This window comes from Haliotis cracherodii, unplaced genomic scaffold, assembly GCF_022045235.1.
Source record: "Haliotis cracherodii isolate W230 unplaced genomic scaffold, xgHalCrac1.p SCAF_13, whole genome shotgun sequence".
Classification (NCBI taxonomy): Eukaryota; Metazoa; Mollusca; class Gastropoda; order Lepetellida; family Haliotidae; genus Haliotis; species Haliotis cracherodii.
The window spans coordinates 38,184,704-38,210,385 of NW_027266268.1; the positions used below are offsets into that span (position 1 = coordinate 38,184,704).

Consider the following 25,682-nt stretch of genomic DNA (forward strand, 5'->3'; position numbering starts at 1 on the left):
CGAAGTAGCATTGTAATCGATATATTTCATAATGTCATCTACATGATAAGACTATTATGATTACGACCTCTTGAAAACGAACATCTGCTGATACTATTGGTACGTATAACCTATGACATAACCATGACGACGGAGTAATGTCCCTATGTATGCATGTAGATTTATAACTTTCATACTGTTTTTTAGTTTCTGTTAACAGTCATTAGCTGGCAACCCTTCAGATTCTCCAGTGTGCAGTCTTTGCTCAGTTGGACGATGTGGTGGACGAGTATCGCGCTTCTGCTTGCCGTCCTGGTGACGCCTGTCTGTTGCAATGACGACATCTTCATGGGCGGCTTCATGACGTACAGGCTGGTGGACACGTCACCGTCAACATACAGCGTATGCTATGATAGCGTCATCATTTAATTGAAGATTCTTTGTACATTTGTGTATAAATATTACGAATTGTTGATTTTATATTTAATATCAAAAGTTGTTGAAAGTCCAAATGCAATGTATATGTGGGGTTGTAAATTAAGCGGTTTGACATTCCTGGGTCTTGCAGTATACATTCCTGGGTCTTGCAGCATACATTCCTGGGTCTTGCAGTATACATTCCTGGGTCTTGCAGTATACACCCCTAGGTCTTGCAGTATACATTCCTGGGTCTTGCAGTATACATTCCTGGGTCTTGCAGTATACACCCCTAGGTCTTGCAGTATACATTCCTGGGTCTTGCAGTATACATTCCTGGGTCTTGCAGTATACACCCCTAGGTCTTGCAGTATACACCCCTAGGTCTTGCAGTATACATTCCTTGGTCTTGCAGTATACATTCCTGGGTCTTTCAGTATACATTCCTGGGTCTTGCAGTATACATTCCTGGGTCTTGCAGTAAACATTCCTGGGTCTTGCAGTATACATTCCTGGGTCAATTTGGGCGCCACTTACAACCAGCTCGCTGACTTGGCTGATGAAAGTCATCGTATCCCAACTGCGTAGATCGATGCTCATGATATCAAGCACTGGCTTACCTAGTCCAGACTCGATCATTTACAGACCACCATCATATAAAGTAGACACAATTTAATATGCTTGACAACGGTATAAGAATCTATACCGAAACGTCGCCTTTACGGTATTAAAGAAGTTGTTATCCATAAATTGTGTCTATTTTGTCATCCGTCAACTTCTAAGTAATATAGCTGGAATATTGCTGAGTACGGCGTTAAACAACAAACAAACCAAGCAAATAAAGACGTTATCATCTGTAACAACCAACCAATACACAATACAGCCAGTATCGGATGCTGAGGACCTGTTCTTTCCCGGAATCCCCACGGGGATGTGTTCGGGATAGCCATCGAACGTTAATATCTTGGGCGATATTACCTCTGTTTCAGTTTAGAATAACGGTCATGACAGCATGGCGGCTAGGTTATGGCCCTTGTGGAGACAACTGCACTACAACAGACGTTGGCAGCAGCAGCAACATCACTAGATCAGACGTGATGAACATGACTGGCGACGACTACTACGGCAGGTGGTACCGAGAAACTAGCAGCTTTATCAATACGACCGACATCACAGAGCATGTCTCGAGCATGTTTGATGGTCATGTGATCGGTGTCGATGAGAGGCTTCAGTGGGAGCAAGAAATTGGCAGCTTTGACCTTGACATTAATCGAAACGACGACTGGAGCGATGTCAGGTATGTGGATGTACAGCCAAAGATTAATTATAGCATGTAATGTTTTAGTTGCATTCAGCAGGTATTGTAATATGATTCAATATGTACAATAAAATATAGAAGTTAGCTTGAATTTATTGGAGTGGACAGGTAGAAAATAATATACGTTTTATATTACAAAGAGATGACATGCATGAACGTTTCACTTGTCTCCCTTTTTGCTTGGTGTACATATATATACCCATTGTAGTGAGTGAGTATAGTTTTACGCCGCTTTTAGCAATATTCCAGCAATATCACGGCGGGGGACACCAGAAATGGGCTTCACACATTGTACCCATGTCGGGAATCGAACCCGGGTCTTCGGCGTGACGAGCGAACGCTTTAATCGCTAGGCTACCCGACCGCCACTATACCCATTGTACCCTATGGTAGAATGTAGAAACAGAATGTAGTCATTTGATACTTCAGTAATTTGTTTCGAAATTAATTCCGATATTTTAGGGAATAATCATGGAATTATGATAATATAGACAATTGGATGGGAATTGAATTGATACGGTAAATGTTGAGAAGATCTTATTTTTCAGTTTCTTGGGTCATTACTGGAGGGATGTTGATTACGGGGGTGGGAAAGATGTGCCTTTTAGGCTGCAGATGAATCTGTCCCCCCTGGCAAGGAGTGACACGGGAGTCCCCAACAACGGCCCAGTGGTCATGTTCCAGCTGGTGTACAGGTGCGTGGTGGGAGCTGGGCGTCCTGATTTGTTTGTTGGTTAACGCCGCACTCAGCAATATTCCAGCCGTATCACGGCGGTCTGTAAACAATCGCGTCTGGACCAAACAATCCAGTGATTGATATCATGACCCCGTTTGTCGCCATTTACAAGCACAGTCGCCTGTTACGGTATAGGTTGCTGAAGACCTATTCTACCCTGGATCTTCACGGGTCACACATCTGATGCTAACACATCCTCCAAACATCTTATGTTGTTAATGTATTTCGGTGGGCATGAATGACTTAATCGTCTAAGATTTCACTATTCGATGTACAGAGTTGCGTCCCTCGGACACACCAAAAACCTATAATTGTGGGTTCGAATCCCGGTTCCCCCCGATTATGTTTCTAGGTTTGTCAGCACCATACCCGTGCTCGTGGGTTTCACCGTAGTGGTAAACGTGACCTGCATCACTTCGGGCTTTCCTCCCATATTAGGGTGAAACGCTTTGATATAACTGGAATAATTATCAAAGCGGCGTTAAACCAAACTCTCTGTTGGTTCAAGAAGCACGGAACTCGCTGCCGGTAACCTTTTTGAACGAATTGATATGTGCTGATTGTATAACAAAAGACAACTATCCCTATTGAGGTATCGAAGTAGCTTCACTGCAAAATAACCCAGTGGGATTCCGAGTTAGGGTTGGTCCCCAGCAACCTATCCTGGTTTAAGAGGCGACCCAGTGGATCGATCACTTGTTTGATGGTGTGTCATCGTACTCAGATGGCGTGGGACGTTGCAAACAATAGTCACTGGATTGTGTGGTACTCGATTATTTGCAGGCCGCCGTAATATAGCTGGAGTATTGCTGAATGCGGCGTTAACAAGAAATATACAAATACCTATAAAATCTGTTCCTACTGCATCACTATGGAAGAGACACTATCAATAATGCACCGTTAAATAAATAGGTATTAATATAGGTTGTATATATTTCCAGAGCAATAATGATGTTTATTATTATGGTTGAAGTACAGTAAACTACGGTTATAACGAACTCAAAGGGACCAGTAATTTTAATTCGTTATAACCGTAGTTTGTTATAAGCAAATGTGCGGAATATATACAGAAACTAGACAGGACCCCCAAAATAGTTCGTTATATCCGTCAGTTCGTTATAAGCGTGTTCGTTATAACAGTAGTTTAATGAATGTGAAGCCCATTTATCATTTCCATAATTGAGACAATGCTCGAATATGGTAACAGTGATGTAGGCCCTTTCACCCTCCCTCACCCAGCAGTAGGAGAATGCCTACCACTGATGCTATGTCTTGTGTTGCAGAGTCCTATTAAACAACATCACAACATTCCGCCTGACAACCTACGACAGCGACGGCGACTTCGTCCACTGCGGAACAATAAAATCTGTACCCAATATCACTGTCAATGCTGTACGTGTTTAATCGCCCACACTATAGTATTATAAAATACCGCCTCACACACCTGACACACATACAATAAACCTATGTATGCTATGTACCTAACGACCCATTGTGGTGGCATAAGTACTCAGTTGACGTGACGTTTACTTAGTGGCGTGGGGTTGTGGGGTAGCCTAGTGGTTAAAGGGTTTGATCGTCACGCCGAAAACCCGGGTTCGATTCCCCACATGGGTACATATTATTGCTTTCGAATATCTTTTAAGGACGGACATATAAAGGTCTATTAGCTTTTCTCTCACGAATATATGGCTTGATAGAATTGCGTGTCCCTTAGGCGGACCAAATAGTTAGGAACATGAGTTCGAATCCCGATTATGTTTCCAGGTTGACAGCACCATACCCGTGCTCTTTGGTTTCAGCAAAGTGGTAAACGTCTAGCATCATGTCGGTCTTCCCTCCGCATGAAGCGTATATGCCGTTATATAACTAAAATACTGTTCAAACAACACTCACACACTGACTGACTGACTGACTGACTGACTGACTGACTGACTCACTGACTCACTCACTCACTCACTCACTCACTCTCACACTTACATGCAATGTTATTATCGTTTCTCTCAAGAGTGTATTGCTTCGTGTTTCATCCATTGCCAACATCACGGTACATGTTTTCAGGACTGCAGTCTCCACGTGTCTGCGATGGAGTCTGACGGGTTTATTGATGGGGGATGGGGTGCGGTGACTGTCATTGTGAGGGACTTCAACCAACGACCCCTCGCACTACACAACAACCAGTTGAACATCACCACTGACTACCCCGTTGGGGGCCCCGGAATCTCCGCTGTTCCGCTGGAGGTGGGTAGATTGTGAATTCAGAGAGTTGTGGACTGCAGTCAGCGTATGATTGCACGAGTAGGGGTTATCGCGGATATCAATATATAGCGTGTATGATTTTACTATCTAATTTCCTATTTATAAATGCAAGAGCACGTATACAAGTAAGTCTGTTACATAATGTTATGTTTTTGGGCTTACAGTTTCCAAGTAAAATACAAATTCTAGTACTTTTTAGGTGGCGTCCCATCCGGGATTCGAACCCACACTCTCAGATGGAGGCACCAAATCGCGTGGGTGAGGTCGCTGACTTTTTGCTGACGCTTAGGTGCCTCACTCTGAGAGTGTGGGTTCGAATCCCGGATGGGACGTCACCTAACAATTACTTGAATTTGTTCTTTACTTAGAAAGTGTAATCCCATGTTACATTTGATCACTCTTTAAAAGGCATTGTCTATTAAACGTAAGTACAATGTATAGTCTTTGTTTGACAATAGGTAACATTACCGCCACACAGTAAACAGTAAACCTACAGTAAACTACGTTTATAACGAACACGCTTATAACGAACTGACGGATAAAACGAACCGGTTTCTTTGGTCCCGCCCATTTGCTGTAGATGTGCTCATAACGAACTTCGGTTATAACGAAGTAAACTTAGTGGTCCCTGTAAGTTCGTTATAACCGTAGTTTACTTATAATGATTCTGTTACGTTTGAATGTAAGGTTGATAGTGTTAAATGAGAACCTCTTTCCCTGCAGTTTATGATCCAGACAGTGCGTGTACTGGATGACCCGGTGTTCGTGGACCCCACATTTGCCGATGGCCATGAGTTCAGTGTGAATGTAGGGGCCGAACTGGAGATACCACTGTATGTGTCTTCAGATTTGTGAGTTAGCCTTTCAAAAGATTCACTTGACATTCCATCGTCTTTACTCTTGGAAACTGAGAGTTGTAAATTTGAGGGCAGTTCAAAATTTACGTCACATCAGCAATATACAAGTCGTGCCGGAACATCAAATAAAACATAATTTTCTTTAAAAAAATACGTTGTTAAAGACCTGTAAAAAAGGACAGTAAAACAGTCAGGTATATTTCACAGATATGCTATAAAATAGGCATAATATGACATACTACGACAGCTGTATTATGGGGCCTTTACACAGGATGGCGATCTTTTGCCTCCCGTGTGCGACCATAAACCTTGCCAGGTCGTCGTTGGAGGCTCAAAGGAGGCCGAATGGTTGCCTAGGTCGTTCCAAGGTGGTACACAGAAGGTTCAGACATCGCCATGGACGCCATACGCCGTGAAGTTTTGAAGATGTTCAAAACAGTTGCCCAAAGGTCGCCGAGGAGGTTGGTTGCTCAAAGGTGGCTCAAAGGAGGCAGAAGGGAGGCTCAAGCATTGCCGTTGTTGCAGAATGAAGGTCACAGTTTTGGCCAGCTTTTGATCGCTTAAAGGTGGCACAAAGGTCGCAGCCCTTTGTAAAGGGGCCTTTTATGAACAATACAAGGGGCACAAGAACCATCAGCTCAAAAGCCAGGCCACCTACGTAGTGATCACTGGGACTTTAAGTACATCGCTTCAGGCATGACGCCCATGCAGAATTCACGTCATTACTTCGGCAACCGGTGGTTGTATGTAAATTAATAACTGATTATGTGTAATAATGATGTTATATCCTACATTAAGGGGCGGTCGGGTAGCCTAGTGGTTAAAGCGTTCGCTCGTCACGCCGAAGACCCGGGTTCGATTCCCGAAATGGGTACAATGTGTGAAGCCCATTTCTGGTGTCCCAGTTCGTGATATTGCTGGAATATTGCTAAAAGCGGCGTAAAACCATAATCACTCACTCACTATATCCTACAATGGCGTCAGAACTAGTTAACCCGGTACACATTCTCGTATTGGCAGTCGTGTCGAAGGCTTCTTCATACGATCCATCCCCTACCGTGAGTTTGCTGTGGCCACGCCGCAAGTCGACCCTGCTGGAGTCAATGACAGCGTGGTGTACGCCTTGGCCACGTGGACGCCACAGATTGACGACGTCGGCGTCTACGTCCTCGGTGTCACTGTTACAGACAGCCGCGGGTAAGGCGTAAGACCGGGTATCTGCGTACTACGATTAAAGTTTCGTTTTAGAATAAAGATATAAACTAATGTATCGCCACATTGTCAATGATGTCTTGATCTGTGGATTGGCTACAGTGTAGCATCTCACCCATAGAGTATTACTAACCAAAACTTTAATCACTTACCATGTCAAATTATTGTGTTACTTCGCGAACACCTGGTATCATCACTATTTGATAGTGATTCATGAATACATGCTCATGATATAGTCGGAATCGAACTATCGACTCTGCTTTATGTGAAGATTTCTATTGGATATGGAAAGGGTTTTGTCGCTTTAAACAACGCGGAGTTACGCCTTTGTTTATTGGTTTGTTTACGGATATTTCTTTTTCAAAACTTTACACAAATCCAAACCATTAAATAAACTCTTTTTTACGATTTTTTTGTAAGAAAACATGGTCGGTAGGATATTTGCTGTTACCTGTTTGATCTGAAAATATAAAACAGAGAATAAATATTCTCGTTTATTTGCCGAAACAGATTCCATAAGACGCAAAAGGCAAGAAAACCCCAAACAATTACCGTTCATTGAGCATGTACCAAGTGTCTCATCCAGGCATGGACACAGTTTGTGATTTCATTCATATAATGGGGTGATCAGGCTTGACGTTAATAAAACAATAATCAAACTCAATGTTCTACTTCCTATTTTATGGATCGGCTGTTCGTTACCATAGTAATAAAAAATGAAGCGTTTATAGCAATTATGGATATCAGTGTTGTGTAATTATATTATTCCTGTTTTCAGTCAGACTGGTTGCGACAGACACTACATAGTCACTGTAAAAGGTAATTATACAGTTTGTTGTTATATTGAACTAAATACTTTAAAAATGTGTGTATGTGTGATGAAAATTAAGTATAAAAATACTTTCAAAATGAACCACGTGTTAAATATTACATTCTTGATACTTCAATATTTTCTTTCAGATGCTCCGCTGAATGTTATACCCCATGTAAGTAACACTGACTATGACACTGTCAGTCAAAGGAAACATGATGACACTACTGACACAGCTAACTGTATTTTCTTCTGAAATCCTATGCTTGTCAGGATGTTAATTGTGTTTGGCCCTGTGTGTACAAGGATTAAGTAACACACAGGCTTGTGAGATTTATTTGTATGTTTGTTAACGCCGCACTAAGCAATATTCAAGCCATATGTAAATAATCGAGTCTAGACCAGACAATCCAGTGATTGATATAATGAGCATCGATCGACGCAATTGGGATACGATGACATGCATCAACCTAATCAGCGAGCCTGACCATCGATCCCGTAAGTCGTCAAACCCCATTTCCCCTCACCTCACTATCTACAGACATCCGAGAACAACAGTACACATTGCCTCTGTGAAACACTTGTATCTGTCTGGTCAAATATATGTATACCAATGATTTGATAATCCCATCACCGTGGAAAATAATATTTCAGAAGGAAACATCTTTCCTCATGATTGTCAGTAGCCATTTTGAAATATCGATGTGCAATTATAAGTTACAAGATGCAAAGTTGCAATGTGTGTCAGTTCATTTGGGGCAGAAAAGAATCAACTACGAGCTTGAGTAAACACTATCTGTGTTTCCTTAATTCACATCGACAACCCACAAAACATTGGACTTAACCATTGCAGCTCCACTCAATATCTTCGCTCATATCGAAGAGTTCTCCTTATTTTTGGCACGGTAGAACGGTGAAAAACAGTGTTTTCAATCTAAATCGGTTTCAAATTTACTCTAAATTCAAAACACAATATTTTTATCTCCTTATTAACTCACTCACAGATTCAATTAGAATTGGCAGCGGTTGAATATATCAGGCCACAGGCCCAAAAAACAATTCTACAAAGGTAAAGGCTATGTGATATTCGTGCCAAAGCAGCCATGTAGTGTCTGGCTTACACGATGGCTACTGATGACGTCATGCTTGTGTCTGCAGCAGCCACGCCCCTACTTCGTCTACTCCCCTGTGGACTCCATGGTCATCTGCACACAGGACAGCACGTGCACCTTCCCGCTCTACACAGCAACCAATCATTTGAAGTAGGTAGACCGGAACCTCTCCTTCCCCTTCAGTAAACGTATTTAGCCACCGGTTCATTTGGGAAATACATGTTCATGCACGTCCCTGGATGCAGGTCTCAATATCAATAAGACTATGGTAGAGATACTCTGCTCTTTTGCTATTTATCTCTGATAAAGGCTACAGTTCGTAGAATTAGAGTTACCATTATCTTGTACTCAGATGTATTATTGAGCAGCAAACAGGATCGTCTTCAGGACGAGGTAGTATTTTTTGACCCACGGGATCTACGTAATTACAGAAGCGAGCAAAACTTTAGGGAATTGTTAGTGTTATATGTGTTCATATGAATGATAGTGACTGAGAGAGTATGGTTTCTACGCCGCTTTTAGCAATATTCCAGCAATATCACGACGGGGGACACAAGAAATAGGCTTCACACATTGTACCCTGGTCTTCGGTGTAACGAGCGAACGCTTTAACCACAAGGCTACCCGACCTCCCCCATATGAATGATAGCTAAACTTTGTTTATCCAAACAATTGCATGTTTGGGACTTATGGCAACACTGTGGACTTAAATGTGCAAAATGTGTCAAAAAGGCTGATTTAGAGGTTTCCAGGAAGCGATTTTCTCACAGAAAGTTTTATGGTAAACGCTGAGGACATTTCCAAATTTTACGCATTAGTGACAAAATGATAGAATTTCCTATTTTGACTAGAACCATATTTACCTTGTATATACAGGTGACTAATTGACTTATGTTTGCATGTGTTTGTGATGGGTGCCACCGCTGGGGCAGGATACGCTCACCTTTTCGCAAACACCTGGTATCATCACTATTTGATAGTGATTCATAAACACATGCTCATGATATAGTCAGAATCGTACAGTCGACTTTGGTTTGGCCGAGACGTCTTATGAACGTAGAAATGGTTATGTCGCTTTTACTTATCGAATATTGGAACATGAGCAAGTTCTTTACTTAAGCTGATTTTCACAGATGTTTATGGAAATATTACAAACTTATGGCAAACAGTACATCATGGGTCACACGGACTGGCTCATATTTAGACTTTCATTGGAAGTTGTTAAAACAATCTGTCATTTTCATTCATTTTAGCCATATTTGTGTATTTGATCACATTAATAGTTTAAAAGTTGCAAATGTAAGACAGGCAAAGGCTAGTTGTGAGCCATTTGAGATTTATTTATAAATCATCCGCAACTTTGACATTTCCATTTCCAATAGGACAAAAGTGCAAGTGCTGCTGTTAGAAATGGTTATGCGTGTATGTACGAACATGTGCGTGTGTGCAGGTGTGTCTGCGTGTGTTTACATATGTCTTGTATGTGTGTACATGTTTGTGCATTTAATCACAGCATTTAAAGCATATAATGTCTGATCAATTCTGCATTTCAATGACCTTGTTGATTGTTTTCTTTATTAAGGAACCTAAGCCGTTCACTGATTCAAGCACTGTAAGGAACCGTTCACTGATTCAAGCACTGTAAGGAACCGTTCACTGATTCAAGCACTGTTACATCTTCAGCAAACGGATACAGAACGTGTCTGTCGTGTACAGTACGCTGCCAGGGGACCTGAAGGTGAGCAGCGTCGTCAGGGCAACACACCAGGGCAAGAAGGTCTTCAGGGCAGACGTGTCTGTCACCTCGTCTTTCACAGGAGCCCAGATTGTCTGCTTCAAGGCTCTGGATGATGACGGGTAAGTGTGAACTGTCGACTCGTCTCTCACAGGAGCCCAGATTGTCTGCTTCAAGGCCCTGGATGATGGCGGGTAAGTGTGTACTGTCACTTCGTCTCTCACAAAACACCAGATTGTCTGCTTCAAGGCCCTGGATGATGACGGGTAAGTGTGTCCTGTCACCTCGTCTCTCACAGGAGCCCAGATTGTCTGCTTCAAGGCCACGGATGATGACGGATAAGTGTGAACAGTCACAGTTCATATAACAAATTGTTTAAGCAATATTCTGAGAATTGTGGCGAATGATAAAGGTGTTCTGTTGTGTAGCGGTTGTTCTATAAGTTGGTTGGTTAACATGTTCATCATCTAGTACATTAAGGTGTCTTCATTTATATTGCAGTGACGAGTCACACACTGAGTGCATCGGGGTCTCCATTCTACCGCCAGGTGGGCCTTTCAGACACGATGATAAAAACCGACTCAATATTAATGTGCACAGCCTGTCATATACAAATATAGCAAGGGTTAACGTCGCGTTCAAGATTACTTATGGAGCAACATGCATGCACGTGTGTGTGTGTGTGCTTGTGCTAATCAAGACTAATGCCGGCCTTATGATAGCCCACTGAGATACCACGGCGTAGTTTAAATTGGATACCCACTCAACGACTTTGAACCGACCAGTCCTTGTTTTGTCCCCTTAATGCTGAGAGCCTGTGAATTATATGTATCTTGTAACGTGTCTTGGTTTGCCGCGGCCAGGGGATCGAGCCACTGACCTTCCGGTCTTGCGCTCAGAGAACGTAATTATACCTAAATAAGTGGCCCGCATTTTCGCTTGTGTATGCATCCCACTGTATCCTATGTCCACGGCCTCAGTGGCGTTGTGGATTGATCATCTGCCGGAGAACGGAGGGTCCGAGATTCGATACCCGCACCATACCAAAATACTTTGAAAGATGGTACTTGTCACATAGCTTGCTTCTAAATGTCGACAACGTGAGAATATCCCTCAGTATTCCACATATATGCATATTTTGATCAGATCCATGTCTCGCCGAGCCGTGTGATCGCAATGAATGCCAGAGCGATGGCTCCTCGTACAGGTGTATCTGCGACACTGGATTTACTGGAGCGCACTGTGAAACAGGTGAGTACTTAGCAGCAGTCACTTAAGAAACAAACGACGAGTGGGAGCTGTTTATCGTACAATAAAACACTGCAGGAGAATAAGCCATGAGGGTCGCAATACCGATTGTCGAATCTCTCCCACTTTGCGACGCTTTCGACCATTGCGCTTATCTGCGCTGTCCAGCTACATGTATGGGGAACAACTCACTATAAACACTACCCTCTCAAAAATAACGTCGTCTAATATACGACGTCATCAAGTTGCGAGCGCATGTTCGAATTTCCAGAAATGGCGTCATGGTAGATCAATGTTTTATCGTGAAATAAACCAGTCTTCGTTCTTCGTTGTTCTTTGCGATTAATCGCGTAGCTATCTTATATAACATGATAAAAGCGCGGATACAATCTTTTTTTTAAAAGAGTGGGTGCAAACACTTCATTCTGTACACAGTTTGCGTTTGTATGCCACAGCCTAGTCAAATGATTGGTTATATTTACTTGTACGGTTATCTGATTAGTATGCGTCAAAGTGGGGAGAGGGATCCCTGGTTGTTACAAGGAGATGTCCTTCGTGTCAATACTGCTTTTTGCCCCCACATTAAACGGACGGGGTTAGGTCCGATACCTGGCCGCGCCGTATTGAAATACGTCAAGAGATGCTACTTGTTATTTAGCTTGCTTTTTTATGTCGACAACGTGAGAATGTCCACTACAGTATTCCACATATATGCATATTTTAATCAGATCCATGTTCGCCGAGCCGTGTGGCCGAAATGAATGCGAGAGCGATGGGAAAAATATAAACGAAAACAAAAAAACAAAAACGATTTGAAACGGAACAATATATTGGTGATCACGAAGCATGAATTCATCTTGAATTCTTCACATGAAAGTTCTCCCCTGAAAGTTCACAAGTCAGTATTGGGTATGACCACCATTCGTAATTACACAAGCTTGACAACGGCGCTTGTGTCATGTCATTCCAGATCTGGAATGCAATTTGTTGCAACTGGACCAATGTCAGCGGTTGGTTTGGAAGTCTGCGTGAACGACGTTTTATTTCATGCCACGCATGTTCGATGGGCGACAGATCTGGCGAAACAGCAAATCAAGTGTGGGAATTGTTTCAGAGGCATTTGGAAGTGATACACATAAGGAAGAGAATTTATGGATGTCAACTTCTTTATTACGACCCTTGTTGACTGTTGGCTTCCCTTGTTACATTTCCACCTTTGTTATCTTTTTACTCTTGGTGTTCTTGCACATATATGCTGTTACGCGCCGATTCCCGAATTGAAACAATATTCTAATCCAGAAATCTGTACGTAAAGGAACTTAGTGTGAAACAAAAAAACAACCAACAAATGGTATACAATTAACACATGAATTACAAAATTCAATAAATTACAAAATTCCACAAATTCATACAAATTACTGCACAGCAATTACAATGAAATTAAACAATAGAGTGGGAGCACAATATTCAATGACACTAAATAACATGAGTGTTATAAGTATCAACTACAAAAATAGTGAAAGCAATAGTCAATGATGATAATATATATTCACCCAGCGGCGATAGTGGTCAAACTTCCGAGATGGGCTAGGCAGGGAATAAGATGTGATGAGCGATACTCACATGAAAGGTGGTCTAGACGTGATGAAAATGTGTGTGTTATAAAATGTGTGAGAGATACGTAAATACATGTACGCTCTTGTCCCACTACATATATTTAATATATATAACCTACCCAGTCACTGGAATGTTCGTCACAGTGCCCTTAGCAGTCGAGAGGTACCAGAACATGAGCACCAGCATCTAAATATAGTACCTTCCTGACGACTGCTTAGATTAAATGGCACTACATTCTTGACGACTAATCACTGCCCAAATACAATGCAATGAGCGTCTACCGAATCTCAACCAAAACATTGTAACACAGTTTCAATCATTGTTAAACAATAAGATATACTGCCACATAGCAATGTTCTCGGCCACATACAGTAAAGTACGGTTATAACGAACTCAAAGGGACTACTAATTTTAGTTCGTTATAACCGTAGTTCGTTATAAGCATATATATAGCATAACTAGAGCAAATAGTCGGGACCAAAAAAGTAAGTTCGTTATATCCGTCAGTTCGTTATAAGCGTGTTCGTTATAACCGTAGTTTACTGTAACATTAATTCTACTGATGAAGGAATAAGTATACACTCCGAAACGTTGTGTTCCTCCCAATAAAGAAGTTGACTTCCATGAATTCTCTGAATTAAATATGGGAATGTTCAGTTGTCCAATGTATTCTGTGAACACACGTGCCACGTGATGGTGTGTACTGTCCTGTAAACGGATGTGACGTCCATGTGTCTGAAGGAATGGGAGAACGTGGGGCCGGATTACGTCGCCACGGTACTGTACATCTGTCGAATTGCCGTGGATGACCACCAGTGTTGTCTTGTGGTGTGCAAAGATGCCCCTCACTCCATTACTCTCCCACCACGGAACCTTAACCTGAACCTCAGATGTTGTCGTGACCATGCCGGGCGTGCTGTTCCATGATGAGGCAGACCAATAGGATGACAGCTCGACGTCGTGGTCGGATGTTATGCTCACTGTCCTTGCACTGATCGGACGTAAGCCAGGGATGCTGCGGCTGTCACAGTTGCAGTCTGAAACCAGCTTCGCAGGTGAACCAGACGGATATGATCATCTTGCCGACGTGACGTTCCTCGTGCACATCTAGAACATGGATGGTCTCGAGTGTTACCAGTAAGCTGGTACCGACCCCAGAGTAACTATACATGTTACCAAACCAAACGCCAAGCTCTCGTCATAGATTCCCCACAATCCTTACACCGATCGAACGTAAGCAAGGGATGCTGCGGCTGTCACAGTTGTCTGAAACCAGCTTCGTAGGTGAACCAGACGGATATGATCATCTTGCCGACGTGACGTTACTCGTGGACATCCGGAACATGAATGGTCTCTGGTGTACCAGTAAGCTGGTACCGACCCTAGAGTGGCTGTAGCAAACGCCTATCTACAATGTTTGGTGCCATTCCGGTTTCAAGCATTTCAATTGAAGGCAACCGCATTTTTACAGATAGGCGTGGAGTAACGTTGACGAGGTTTGGCCGTCAAGAAAGTTTCTTTTCTCAGTTAAAAGACTTTACTTTGAGGTTCAAACTGACTGTGTAATGTGGATGTGTGAGTTTCTTTAATACTCTTGGTGTGTTATGCTTGCAATGGCAGGTATACATGTGAAATCTAAAAAAATCATAGCTGATCAGAACAGTGTTTGTACATGTGACTATCATGCAGAATTCGGAAATGTCCAAGGCGATTATATTTTAATGTATTTCTTTCAACCTGTATCTATGACAACGCCTCAAAATTAGAATACATCGTTAGCAGCATATGTTAGGCCACTGAGCTTGGTGCCACGGACTACCGTTATGTTCTGACCTCGTGTTCTTCAGCGCTGCATGAGTGTGCCAGCAGCCCCTGCGTACATGGCACGTGCAGGACGAACCCCATCATCCCCGGCCGATACCTGTGCGTTTGCACCCCGCCCTGGGAGGGAGATAACTGCGAGATAGGTAGGTTCACGTTGTACAATTATAAACTTTATATGAGGTGTTACGTGTCGATTCCCAAATTGGAACAATATGTTAACCCTGAAATATGAACGGTACTCGAACATTACAGAAGTTCCGGTAACAAACTGTACTCTATACTATCGCTGCCACCAGTCAAAGCACCCCACTGTGATAGGTAGCTGCAACCATACTTGGAGTTGAACTCGCAAACGACTGATCGTGAACTATATAGTGAAGTTCGTTGATTTTCCGTTCGTCTGCAATCTCGAACAAATCTAATCAAAGAAACAAAAAGGTAAATTTATCTGGAAAATATGGTCAGTCGTTAACCTTTTCAAAATTCACTATGATTGCATTCCCAAAGACATAAAGAAAAGTATCAACATTACTACATCTGGGATTAGAGGGCAAATTTTAAGGTTCTTGTAATGGCCGCACCCTCACTGGTGGCAGCGATGTTACCGAGAGTGTAACGAAGGTGTCACGCGCTGGGAAGGGGCGTGCACACAAGCATCTAAAGAGAGTAACTTCCTGACGACTCTTCACTGCCTAATACAATGTAATGAGCGCCTACCGAATCTCAACAGGAACAAGGCAACACGGCAACAAGCACTGTCCAACAACAAAACACACCGCCATATAACAGAGGGTAATACCCGAGAAAAGAATACTGACCAAGACTCGTTGTTAACAGTAAAACTATCCTCGACAACTTTTATCACGTCGTCTTGTAGGGGGCATGGTAGGCCCGGTCGTCTAAGGCGCCGCGATTCGCCTTGCAGAGTTGCGTCCCCTGGACACGCCAGAAACCTATGATTGTGGGTTCGAATCCCGGTTCAACCCGATTATGTTTCTAGGTTTGTCAGCACCATACCCGTGCTCGTGGGTTTCACTGAAGTGGTAAACGTCTAAGACCTACATCACTTCGGGCTTTCCTCCCACATTAAGCTGATATAACTGGAATACTGTTAACTCACTCACTCACGTCGTCTTGATACTTTGATCTCGGAAGAAGTTCGTTGGAGATTTTCTTTATACTTACTGTGAGTGGCATGTAGAAGTTTCACATGTGATAAAACATTATGGATAATCAAAGTCCTTATTACAGACCGCCTCCGTGGTCTAGTGGTAGAGCGTCCGCCCGGAGAGCGGAAGGTCCGCGGTTCGATCCCCGACCGCGTCATACCAAAAGACGTTAAAAGATGGTACTTGTTGTTACCCTGTCTGGCGCTCGGCATTAAGGGGTTAAAGCAAGGACTGGTCGGCTCGGAGTCATTATACTGTGTCTGAGTGGGGTATTCATGTTAAACTGCGGCATGGTATCTCAGTGGGCTAGCACTATAAATCGGCATCAGTCCGGACTAGTACAAGCAGCCACACACACACATACACGTGCATGCACGTCGCTATATAAGTGCAATAATCTTGGACGCGACGTTAAACCCAATTTCACCTCACCTCACCTCACCTAATTACAATTATCGCTTAGGTGTAAACTGCCGGGAAAAGAGGATAAATATTTGAAAGTTTGACAAAAATTTAATAAACGTTACTGGGCTGAAAACAGTCGCTGAAACGCTGCAAACGTAAGGTCCAAAGAACGACTATTATGCACGCATCAAATACATCACCATCGAGTAACCATTTCTTGTGAAAACTCTCTTTTGACCAATTTGGTTGCGAAATAGTTAGAGACAGGAATAGGATTAGGATCATCCTTCTCGTCATCAGTACTGCAGCGTGAATTAGAATGAAACCTATGTTACAGACACGGGTACTAAACAACAGTCAGTCTCAGTCAGCGGAACGGCGACATCCACGACTCCATCAGTGACGTCATCCGCACCTACCTGTCGCGACGCCAGCAACGTCGACTGCAAAACTCTGGACGCTGAGGCCGGCATCTGCGCTCTGGGAAACAACCTAACACTCACGTTTTGTCCAGGGTACTGCAGGGTTTGTGAGGACGGTGAGGTTCGGTGTCCATATGTTGTCTTAAATACACTTGACAACGGGAACATGATTGTTTATTGGTTTGTCGTTTAACGCCGCACTCAGCAATATTTCAGTATATGACGGCGGTCTGTAAATAATAGAGTCTGCACCAGACAATTCAGTGATTGATATCATGAAAATCTATCCAAACCATTGGCATACGATGACATGAATTAACCAAGTCAGCGAGCCTGACCACCCGATCCCGAAAGTCGCTTCTTACGACAAGCATAGTCGCCTGTTACGGCAAGCATTGGTCGCTGAAGACCTATTCTACCCAGGATTTTCACGGGTACGGGAGCAAGACACCCGTGGAGATTCTGCGTTAGAATTGGTCCCCAGCACCTATGCTAGTCGTAAGAGAAGATGTATTGATCGGGTGGTCAGACTCGTTGACCTGGTGGATAGCGTGACATCGTACCCCGACGACGTGTATTAATGCTCACAATATCAATCACTGGTTTGTCTGGTCCAGACATTATTTACAGGCCAACCAATGAGCTTGGATATTGCTGCGTGCAACAACAAACACGCATAAGCAGGAGTTCCCTATTCATCAGTAACAGAGCTAGTGGAGCTCCACAGCTAGTTCCTCAAAGGTACGATTTTAATGTAATATGCACACGTTCCACGAGTTCCGCCACGGGGACATTAATGGGCGAAATAGTTCAGACATTACACAGAACGCCCAATACAAACCATCTTCCCGAGGCAAGTGAGTTAACTGACTATAAAAGTCCAGTTTCCACCCTTGCCGAACTAGGCTGGTATTATGGAGTTACAATTTGGCTGGACTAACGAGTCTATGCACAGTCCAATCAAAATCATGCAACGAAATCGAAATCCGGTTCGTAAACTGCCATGCAGATTTCGGTCGATTGCAGGATTTGCAAAGCATGTGCACCGCCAACTCGTTGTCAACAGATATTTTCAAAATCTTTTCATGTTTTTAATCAAGGTGATTACGTGATTTGATGCAATTCGCGATGTAAGACCCGTTTTATCACAATGTAGATCTTGATTATCGAGCAAATCGTCCTTACTTGGCGCCGCCATTTTGTTTGAAGCAAATGCGAGTGATACGAGAGGTGGAATCTGATTGGTCAGGAGAGGCTTAGAAGGGACATAACTGGTAGTAGCCACTGGTGGCGCTGCGATCGAGCCCAGGAATTCCAGCCAAGTTCGGCAAGGGTGGAAACTGGACTTTTAAAGTCAGTTAACTCTCTTGCCTCGGGAAGATGAATACAAACGGAATTGATAGAGACTTGGTGTTCATATCGGTGTGGGTGTTTATTCACAGTGTCTCTGGCTTGTGAGGACAGTATGTACGTGGACTGTATCGACCTGGACAAGGCGTCGGGGATCTGCTCGTCCAAGTCCCCAATAGCCACTCTCTACTGCCCCCGCTACTGTAGATACTGCTCAGGTAGGTATTCGTGTCCTCTACGTTGTCAATGGCGTATATGTATATAATGTAAATAGATATTGAGCCAAGCCATCAAAGGTGATTTGAAAATAAAATTGTTTCAGAAGATACTGAAAAAAGATAATGTTTGCCTCTCGTTAAAACAACTGTCCGCTAGGCATGCTGGGTGTCCTGGAGTGAGTGAGTGAGTTAGGTGTAACGCTACTTTTAACAGTATTACAGTTATATCGCTGAGTGTCAGCTTAATGTGTGAGGAAAGCCCGAAGTGATGCAGGTCTCAGACGTTTACCACTTCGGTGAAACCCACGAGCACGAGTATGGTGCTGACAAACCTAGAAACAATAGGGGCGAACCGGGATTCGAACCCACAATCATAGGTTTCTGGTGTGCCTAAGCGACGAAACTCTGCAAGGCGAATCGCGGCGCCTTAGACGACTGGGCCACCCGTGCCCCCGGGTGTCCTGGAAGATTTGTAAGAAACAATTGCTTGGATCCTCATTTCAGTTAAAAAACTTGTGTGAGACCTCATCACTAATCATTAGTGTACCATACACGATCGGTGATAGAAAGTAGGTCTTGAGACTGGAGCCTCTTCGTTGAGATGCTTGGCGGTCGGGGTAGCCTAGAGGTTACAGACCCGGGCTCGATTCCCCACATGGATACAGTGTGTGGGGCCCATTTTGTTTCCTGTCGTGCTCACTCACTCTCACTCACTCACTCACTCACTCACTCACTCACTCACTCACTCACCCACTCACTCATACACGGATATCTGCCATAATGACTTGACCCTGGGATTAACTGTAAAATTACGAGGGGTAGTCGGGTAGCCTAGTGGTTAAAGCGTTCGCTCGTCACGCCGAAGACCTGGGTTCGATTCCCGACATTGGTATAATGTGTGAAGCCCATTTCTGGTGTCCCCGACGTGATATTGCTGGAATATTGCTAAAAGCGGCGTAAAACTATACTCACTCACTCACTCACTGTAAAGTTACAGCATATGCCTCTATCAACAGTGCCGCCTACAACGACGCCTCCTACAACCACGACAGTCAAACCAAGTAAGCCATCTTATCAAAGGGAGACAATTCGTGGCATAGTAGCAGTTCCAGCAATATTTAAGTCGTTCAAACATTTCTAACGTAATTGACATTAGCATATCGTTTTTTGTTTCAACAAAACCAGTGCACACGCTGTCGTGTCTATGAGTTGTCATAGTCACTATCACTGGATAGTCTGGTCCAGAATCGATTTACAGGCCTCCTTAGGGCAACAAACAACTACTGACTACTTCAGGCAAATTGTGTGAATGACGGTTGTTGCCAGAAGAGCAGGACATGCTGGTGTCATCACATTTCTGTAGTTTTCAATTGTGGAGTTGTAATCGACATGATAAAAGACTTGATTTGCGGTAAAACCATGTTTTGTTTCAGCTGTTTTCAAAATGTCGAGATCGACCGACAAAATAACCCTGCAATTAAGTGACTTTTGACATATTTTCGAATTACCCGAAATGCAAACAAGCCACGAAATGTAGAAAAAGGCGTATCACTTGTCCCCAACTTGTATATTCATGAAAGAAATAAAACGGTTTTCTATAAAAAACAAACAAACACATCTCTATCAGCATCTGACACCAACGGATATCGTTTTAATTCGTTGGCCTTATCCTGCAAACTATTTGTATTTATTAAATCAACAAATAAGAAAATATGAGATCTGACATTAATCCCCCGCCCATGTTTATCCGCAGCTCTGTGTACAGTGTGCAGTGGGTTAGACTGCCTCATCCTCCCTAGGGTTGTCGCCTGTCCCCCCACACAGCCCTACTGCCTGACCACTGTCAAAAACATGGACACAGGGGCCACGTCCTACAAGAAGTCGTAAGTTTGGTGACTGTGTGTTGTGTAACGGCGCACTCAACATTCCAGCTTTCTGACGGCGCCGTGTCTGGACCAGACAATCCAGTGATTGATATTGTGAACAACAATCTACGCCGTCCGGGAACGGTGACAACCGGGTCACCGCACCTGGACACCCGATTAATTTGATCGCCTCTTACGGCCAGCATAGGTTCCTGAGGTCAGCCCACAGGGGTAAACCCGGAATCCCTACGGGGGCTAAGTTGTGTAGTATATCGGTTGATATTGAAACAATGGTAATCCAAGGAAGCCAAGCCTCATGCCATAAATGAAAACTTATACCTTTTAAGCACCCAGCATTATGTATTGAAGAAAACACGCTCACGAGGTTTTGGTAGACAGAGCATGCCCCCTTGGTTTTTCCCTCTCCCCAGGGCATGCTCTGTCTACCAAAACCGAGGGAAAGTGTTTTTCCATGCTTATAAACCGAAAAAAGAAACTCAAAACAACATTTATCAACATTTTTATGTTTCAAACATACTTTCCATGAACCCTAAGGAAACGCACGTAAAATATCTGTTGCTTGCGTACGGATCTTGAAAAAGACATTCTAAAAACCCGTGAGACTTATCAACACCTCTGTAGCCTCGTGGTACACTCACTGGGTTACAGATATGAAGGTTGCGAGTTCGTTCCTCGGGAATATAAAGAAAACAATTGTCATTTGATTTTACATTTCATTACATGTTACAATCTAAATGGAAGTTGTATTAATAAAATACCAGGGACATTACAACGTCCCTGTTTATGAGATTTAACCCGACTGGAAAGTAAAACCTCGCAATAGGTTTTAATGCCTATAGAAAGAAGTCTCTTAATTAATGGCGATCCCAATGGATAGGTTTATAAGTTTTGTTACAACCTGAAACTGGTGATGGTCAATGTGTTATGGTTTGTGAGTAAATCATCTGTATTTCACCACAGCACTATTCCAGCTGTATCACATCGACCTGAAAATAAACGAATATAGACTGGAGAAGTGGTTGATAATATGAACAATTTCTAGCTCCGTCGGACTGTTGTATGCAGCGCCACCTGGCGGAGAAGAAAATCCGAGATGACCCCCAAAACTACTTAATGTTCAGAAATTGTCCATATCAATATTATGACCCAAGTTATTATCTTTTGATATAAAATAGGTCCATAAGATTATATAAATCAAATATGATGAAAAAACCATCACATTTATAAATGACATTGTATGAATGTATATATTTGTACGATTTTGTGTATGATGTATAAGTATTGTGGCTCGGATACATTATATAATGGTTGACTCAGAAATATTCAACCTTATATTTTACGAGAGAATATTTTCTGGAAAAAAACATATGCAGGTATCTTTTCACTATCGTGGGTTTTCTAGCATTAGGGGGCCACCGTGAGCTGGTGTTGGGAATGGTTCAAACTTCATAGTGCGATATGCCAAGGTGTGTGATTTTACCCAAAGTGTACGATTTTTACAATATCCCTGGCATAGCCTCCCCTCAAGGATACGTTCTGACTCGGTGTCCCCAGGGTGCTGTTACCAGTAATGCGGCCATACAGTGGCATATAGGAACCTGTATACAGTTATTCCACTGAGTACATCTGCTAGCTATTTGAAGTTTCAACAATATTTCCTTTACATCTGTTCTCTAAATGAACAGAAGGAAACCGCTGTTCGTGGTTTGTCTTGGGACAGCTCGTCCAAACACACCCATCGCTTAACTTGGGACTACTCGCCCAACACACCATTGTTATACACTATGCTTTTGATAATATTGGAAAGAATTTCCATTATCGTGAAGTTAATACCATTTTATGATGGTTACACCTTTATTTACACTTTCAGTGAATATATAGAAAAAGTGTCATTTTGGAGATTTATTCATTGGTAAAAGAAAATTTTCTGTTTCTGTTGGTTTTAAAAAAAAAAATGATACCTTTTCTTTTTGATTTGTTGTTCATTTAATAGGGAATAAGAACTGCTTCATTCTCATTAAATGAGATTAAGTACTGCTCTGTTGTTCAGCTGCGCCAACAGGTCGGAGTGCCACGCTGACCTGTCCAGCCTGACCCCGCACCAGCAGGACTGCGGCACCTTCAGCCCCATGGAGAAGTACTACGAAGCCTTCTCCTGCTCCTACTGCTGTGTGTCGGACCACTGCAATGCTGGGGGACACACGATACCCGGCAAAGACACGCTCCTCACGGACACGGCGCCCGACGTCATCGGATAGCATGGCAGGACGCATCCAGTACTGACCATGGTCATCAGAATAGTCCATCATGTGCTTGCTCATTTGATTCATTAATTAAACCGATTCCAAATCTACGTTTTAATTTGTTTTGTCTTTACGGTTTGTTGCTCGCTTGCTATTGGCGTTCATAATGAGTAAGGGGTTTGATCTTATGCCACTTTGAACAGTATTGTAGTATAGCACGAATTGGTATGCAGTTATGTCAGCTTGATGTGGGAGGACAAACCTTTGGTGAAACCAGCGACACTGGGCCGGAAAGGTACAATGTGTTGATCACAAGGGACAGGGAGTAGACCAGACACAGGGCCACAAGGGACACGGAGTAGATCAGACACTGGGACACAAGGGACACGGAGTAGACCAGACACTGGGACACAATGGGCAGGGAGTAGATTAGTCCCCTGTGTCCCAGTGTCTGGTCTACTCCTTGTCCCCTGTGTCCCAGTGTCTGATCTACTCCCTGTCCCTTGTGTCCCAGTGTCTGATCTACTCCCTGTCCCTTGTGTCCCAGTGTCTGATCTACTCCCTGTCCTTTGTGTCCCAGTGTCTGATCTACTCCCTGTCCCTTGTGTCTCAGTGTTTGATCTACTCACTGTCCATTGTATCCCAGTGTCTGATCTACTCCCTGTCCCTTGTGTCCCAGTGTCTGATTTACACTCTGTCTCTTGTGTCCCAGTGTCTGATCTGCTCCCTGTCCTTTGTGTCTCAGTGTCTGATCTACACCCTGTCCCTTGTGTCCCAGTGTCTATAGTCTACTCCCTGCCCTTGTGTCCCAGTGTCTGATCTACTCCCTGTCCCTTGTGTCCCAGTGTCTGATCTACTCCCTGCCCTTGTGTCCCAGTGTCTGATCTACTCCCTGTCCTTTGTGTCCCAGTGTCTGATCTGCACTCTGTCTCTTGTCTTCCAGTGTCTGGTCTATTCTCTGTCCCTTGTGTCCGAGTGTCTGATCTACTCCCTGCCCTTGTGTCCCAGTGTCTATATTCTACTCCATGTCCCCTGTGTCCCAGTGTCTGATCTATTCCCTGCCTTTGTGTCCCCGTGTCTGGCCTACTCCCTGTCCCTTGTGTCCCAGTGTCTGATCTGCACCCTGTCCCTTGTGTCCCAGTGTCTGATTTACTCCCTGTCCCTTGTGTCCCAGTGTCTGATCTGCACCCTGTCCCTTGTGTCCCAGTGTCTGATCTACTCCATGTCCCTTGTGTCCCAGTGTCTGATCTACTCCCTGTCCCTAGTGTCCCAGTGTCTGGTCTACTCCCTGTCCTTTGTGTCCCAGTGTCTGATCTACTCCCTGTCCTTTGTGTCCCAGTGTCTGATCTACTCCCTACCCTTGTGTCCCAGTGTCTGGCCTACTCCCTGTCCCTTGTGTCCCAGTGTCTGATCTACTCCCTATCCCTTGTGTCCCAGTGTCTGATCTACTCACTGTCCCTAGTGTCCCAGTGTCTGATCTACTCCCTATCCCTTGTGTCCAGTGTCTGATCTACACCCTATCCCTTGTCTTCCAGTGTCTGGTCTACTCCCTGTCCTTTGTGTCCCAGTGTCTGATCTACTCCCTATCCCTTGTGTCCCAGTGTCTATAGTCTACTCCCCATCCCTTGTGTCCCAGTGTCTATAGTCTACTCCCTGTCCCTTGTGTCCCAGTGTCTATAGTCTACTCCCTATCCCTTGTCTTCCAGTGTCTGGTCTACTCCCTGTCCCTTGTGTCCCAGTGTCTGATCTACTCTCTGTCCCATTGTGTCCCAGTGTCTGGCCTACTCCCTACCCTTATGTCTCAGTGTCTGGCCTACTCCCTGTCCCTTGTCTTCCAGTGTCTGGTCTACTCCGTGTCCCTTGTGTCACGGTGTCCGATCTACTCCCTGTCCCTTGTGTCCCAGTGTCTGATCTACTCCGTGTCCCTTGTGGCCCTGTGTCTGGTCTACTCCCTGTCCCTTGTGGCCCAGTGTCTGGTCTACTCCCTGTCCCTAGTGTCCCAGTGTCTGATCTACTCCCTGTCCCTTGTGTCCCAGTGTCTGGTCTACTCCCTGTCCCTTGTGTCCTAGTGTCTGATTTACTCCATGTCCCTTGTGTCCCAGTGTCTGATTTACTCCCTGCCCCTTGTGTCCCAGTGTCTGGTCTACTCCCTGTCTTTTGTGTTCCAGTGTCTGATTTACTCCATGTCCCTTGTGTCCCAGTGTCTGATTTACTCCCTGTCCCTTGTGTCTCAGTGTCTGATTTACTCCCTGTCCCTTGTGTCCCAGTGTCTGATCTACTCCCTATCCCTTGTGTCCCAGTGTCTGATCTACTCCCTGTCCCTAGTGTCCCAGTGTCTGATCTACTCCCTATCCCTTGTGTCCCAGTGTCTGATCTACTCACTGTCCCTAGTGTCCCAGTGTCTGATCTACTCCCTATCCCTTGTGTCCAGTGTCTGATCTACACCCTATCCCTTGTCTTCCAGTGTCTGGTCTACTCCCTGTCCTTTGTGTCCCAGTGTCTGATCTACTCCCTATCCCTTGTGTCCCAGTGTCTATAGTCTACTCCCCATCCCTTGTGTCCCAGTGTCTATAGTCTACTCCCTGTCCCTTGTGTCCCAGTGTCTATAGTCTACTCCCTATCCCTTGTCTTCCAGTGTCTGGTCTACTCCCTGTCCTTTGTGTCCCAGTGTCTGATCTACTCCCTGTCCTTTGTTCGTTATATCAGTCAGTTTGTTATAAGCGTGTTCGTTATAAAGCATGTTCGTTATAAGCGTAGTTTACTGTAGATGGTTGTGTGATACTTCACTGTAACTGTGTTGTTGACGTTTGGTTCACCGGTGAATCTCCACTACTGCTGACTAACAAGAGTATCGAGAAGTGTCC

The 25,682-nt window shown here is 43.9% G+C and overlaps 1 protein-coding gene across 1 annotated transcript; it reads left to right on the top strand.

Annotated features, from left to right (window-relative positions):
- Nucleotides 1–226: 226 nt before the first annotated feature.
- Nucleotides 227–22,908, top strand: LOC139459316 (uncharacterized). The gene is made up of 19 exons (XM_071240771.1): nt 227–381; nt 1,386–1,693; nt 2,263–2,409; nt 3,734–3,842; nt 4,512–4,691; nt 5,433–5,560; nt 6,587–6,763; nt 7,557–7,597; nt 7,739–7,764; nt 8,748–8,851; nt 10,385–10,558; nt 10,938–10,984; nt 11,583–11,687; nt 15,149–15,268; nt 17,037–17,237; nt 18,564–18,689; nt 19,706–19,750; nt 20,443–20,572; nt 22,626–22,908. Exons 1-19 carry the CDS (start codon nt 256–258, stop codon nt 22,831–22,833), a joined length of 2,502 nt encoding a protein of 833 aa, XP_071096872.1. The 5' UTR covers nt 227–255; the 3' UTR covers nt 22,834–22,908.
- The last annotated feature ends 2,774 nt before the right edge of the window (nt 22,909–25,682 follow it).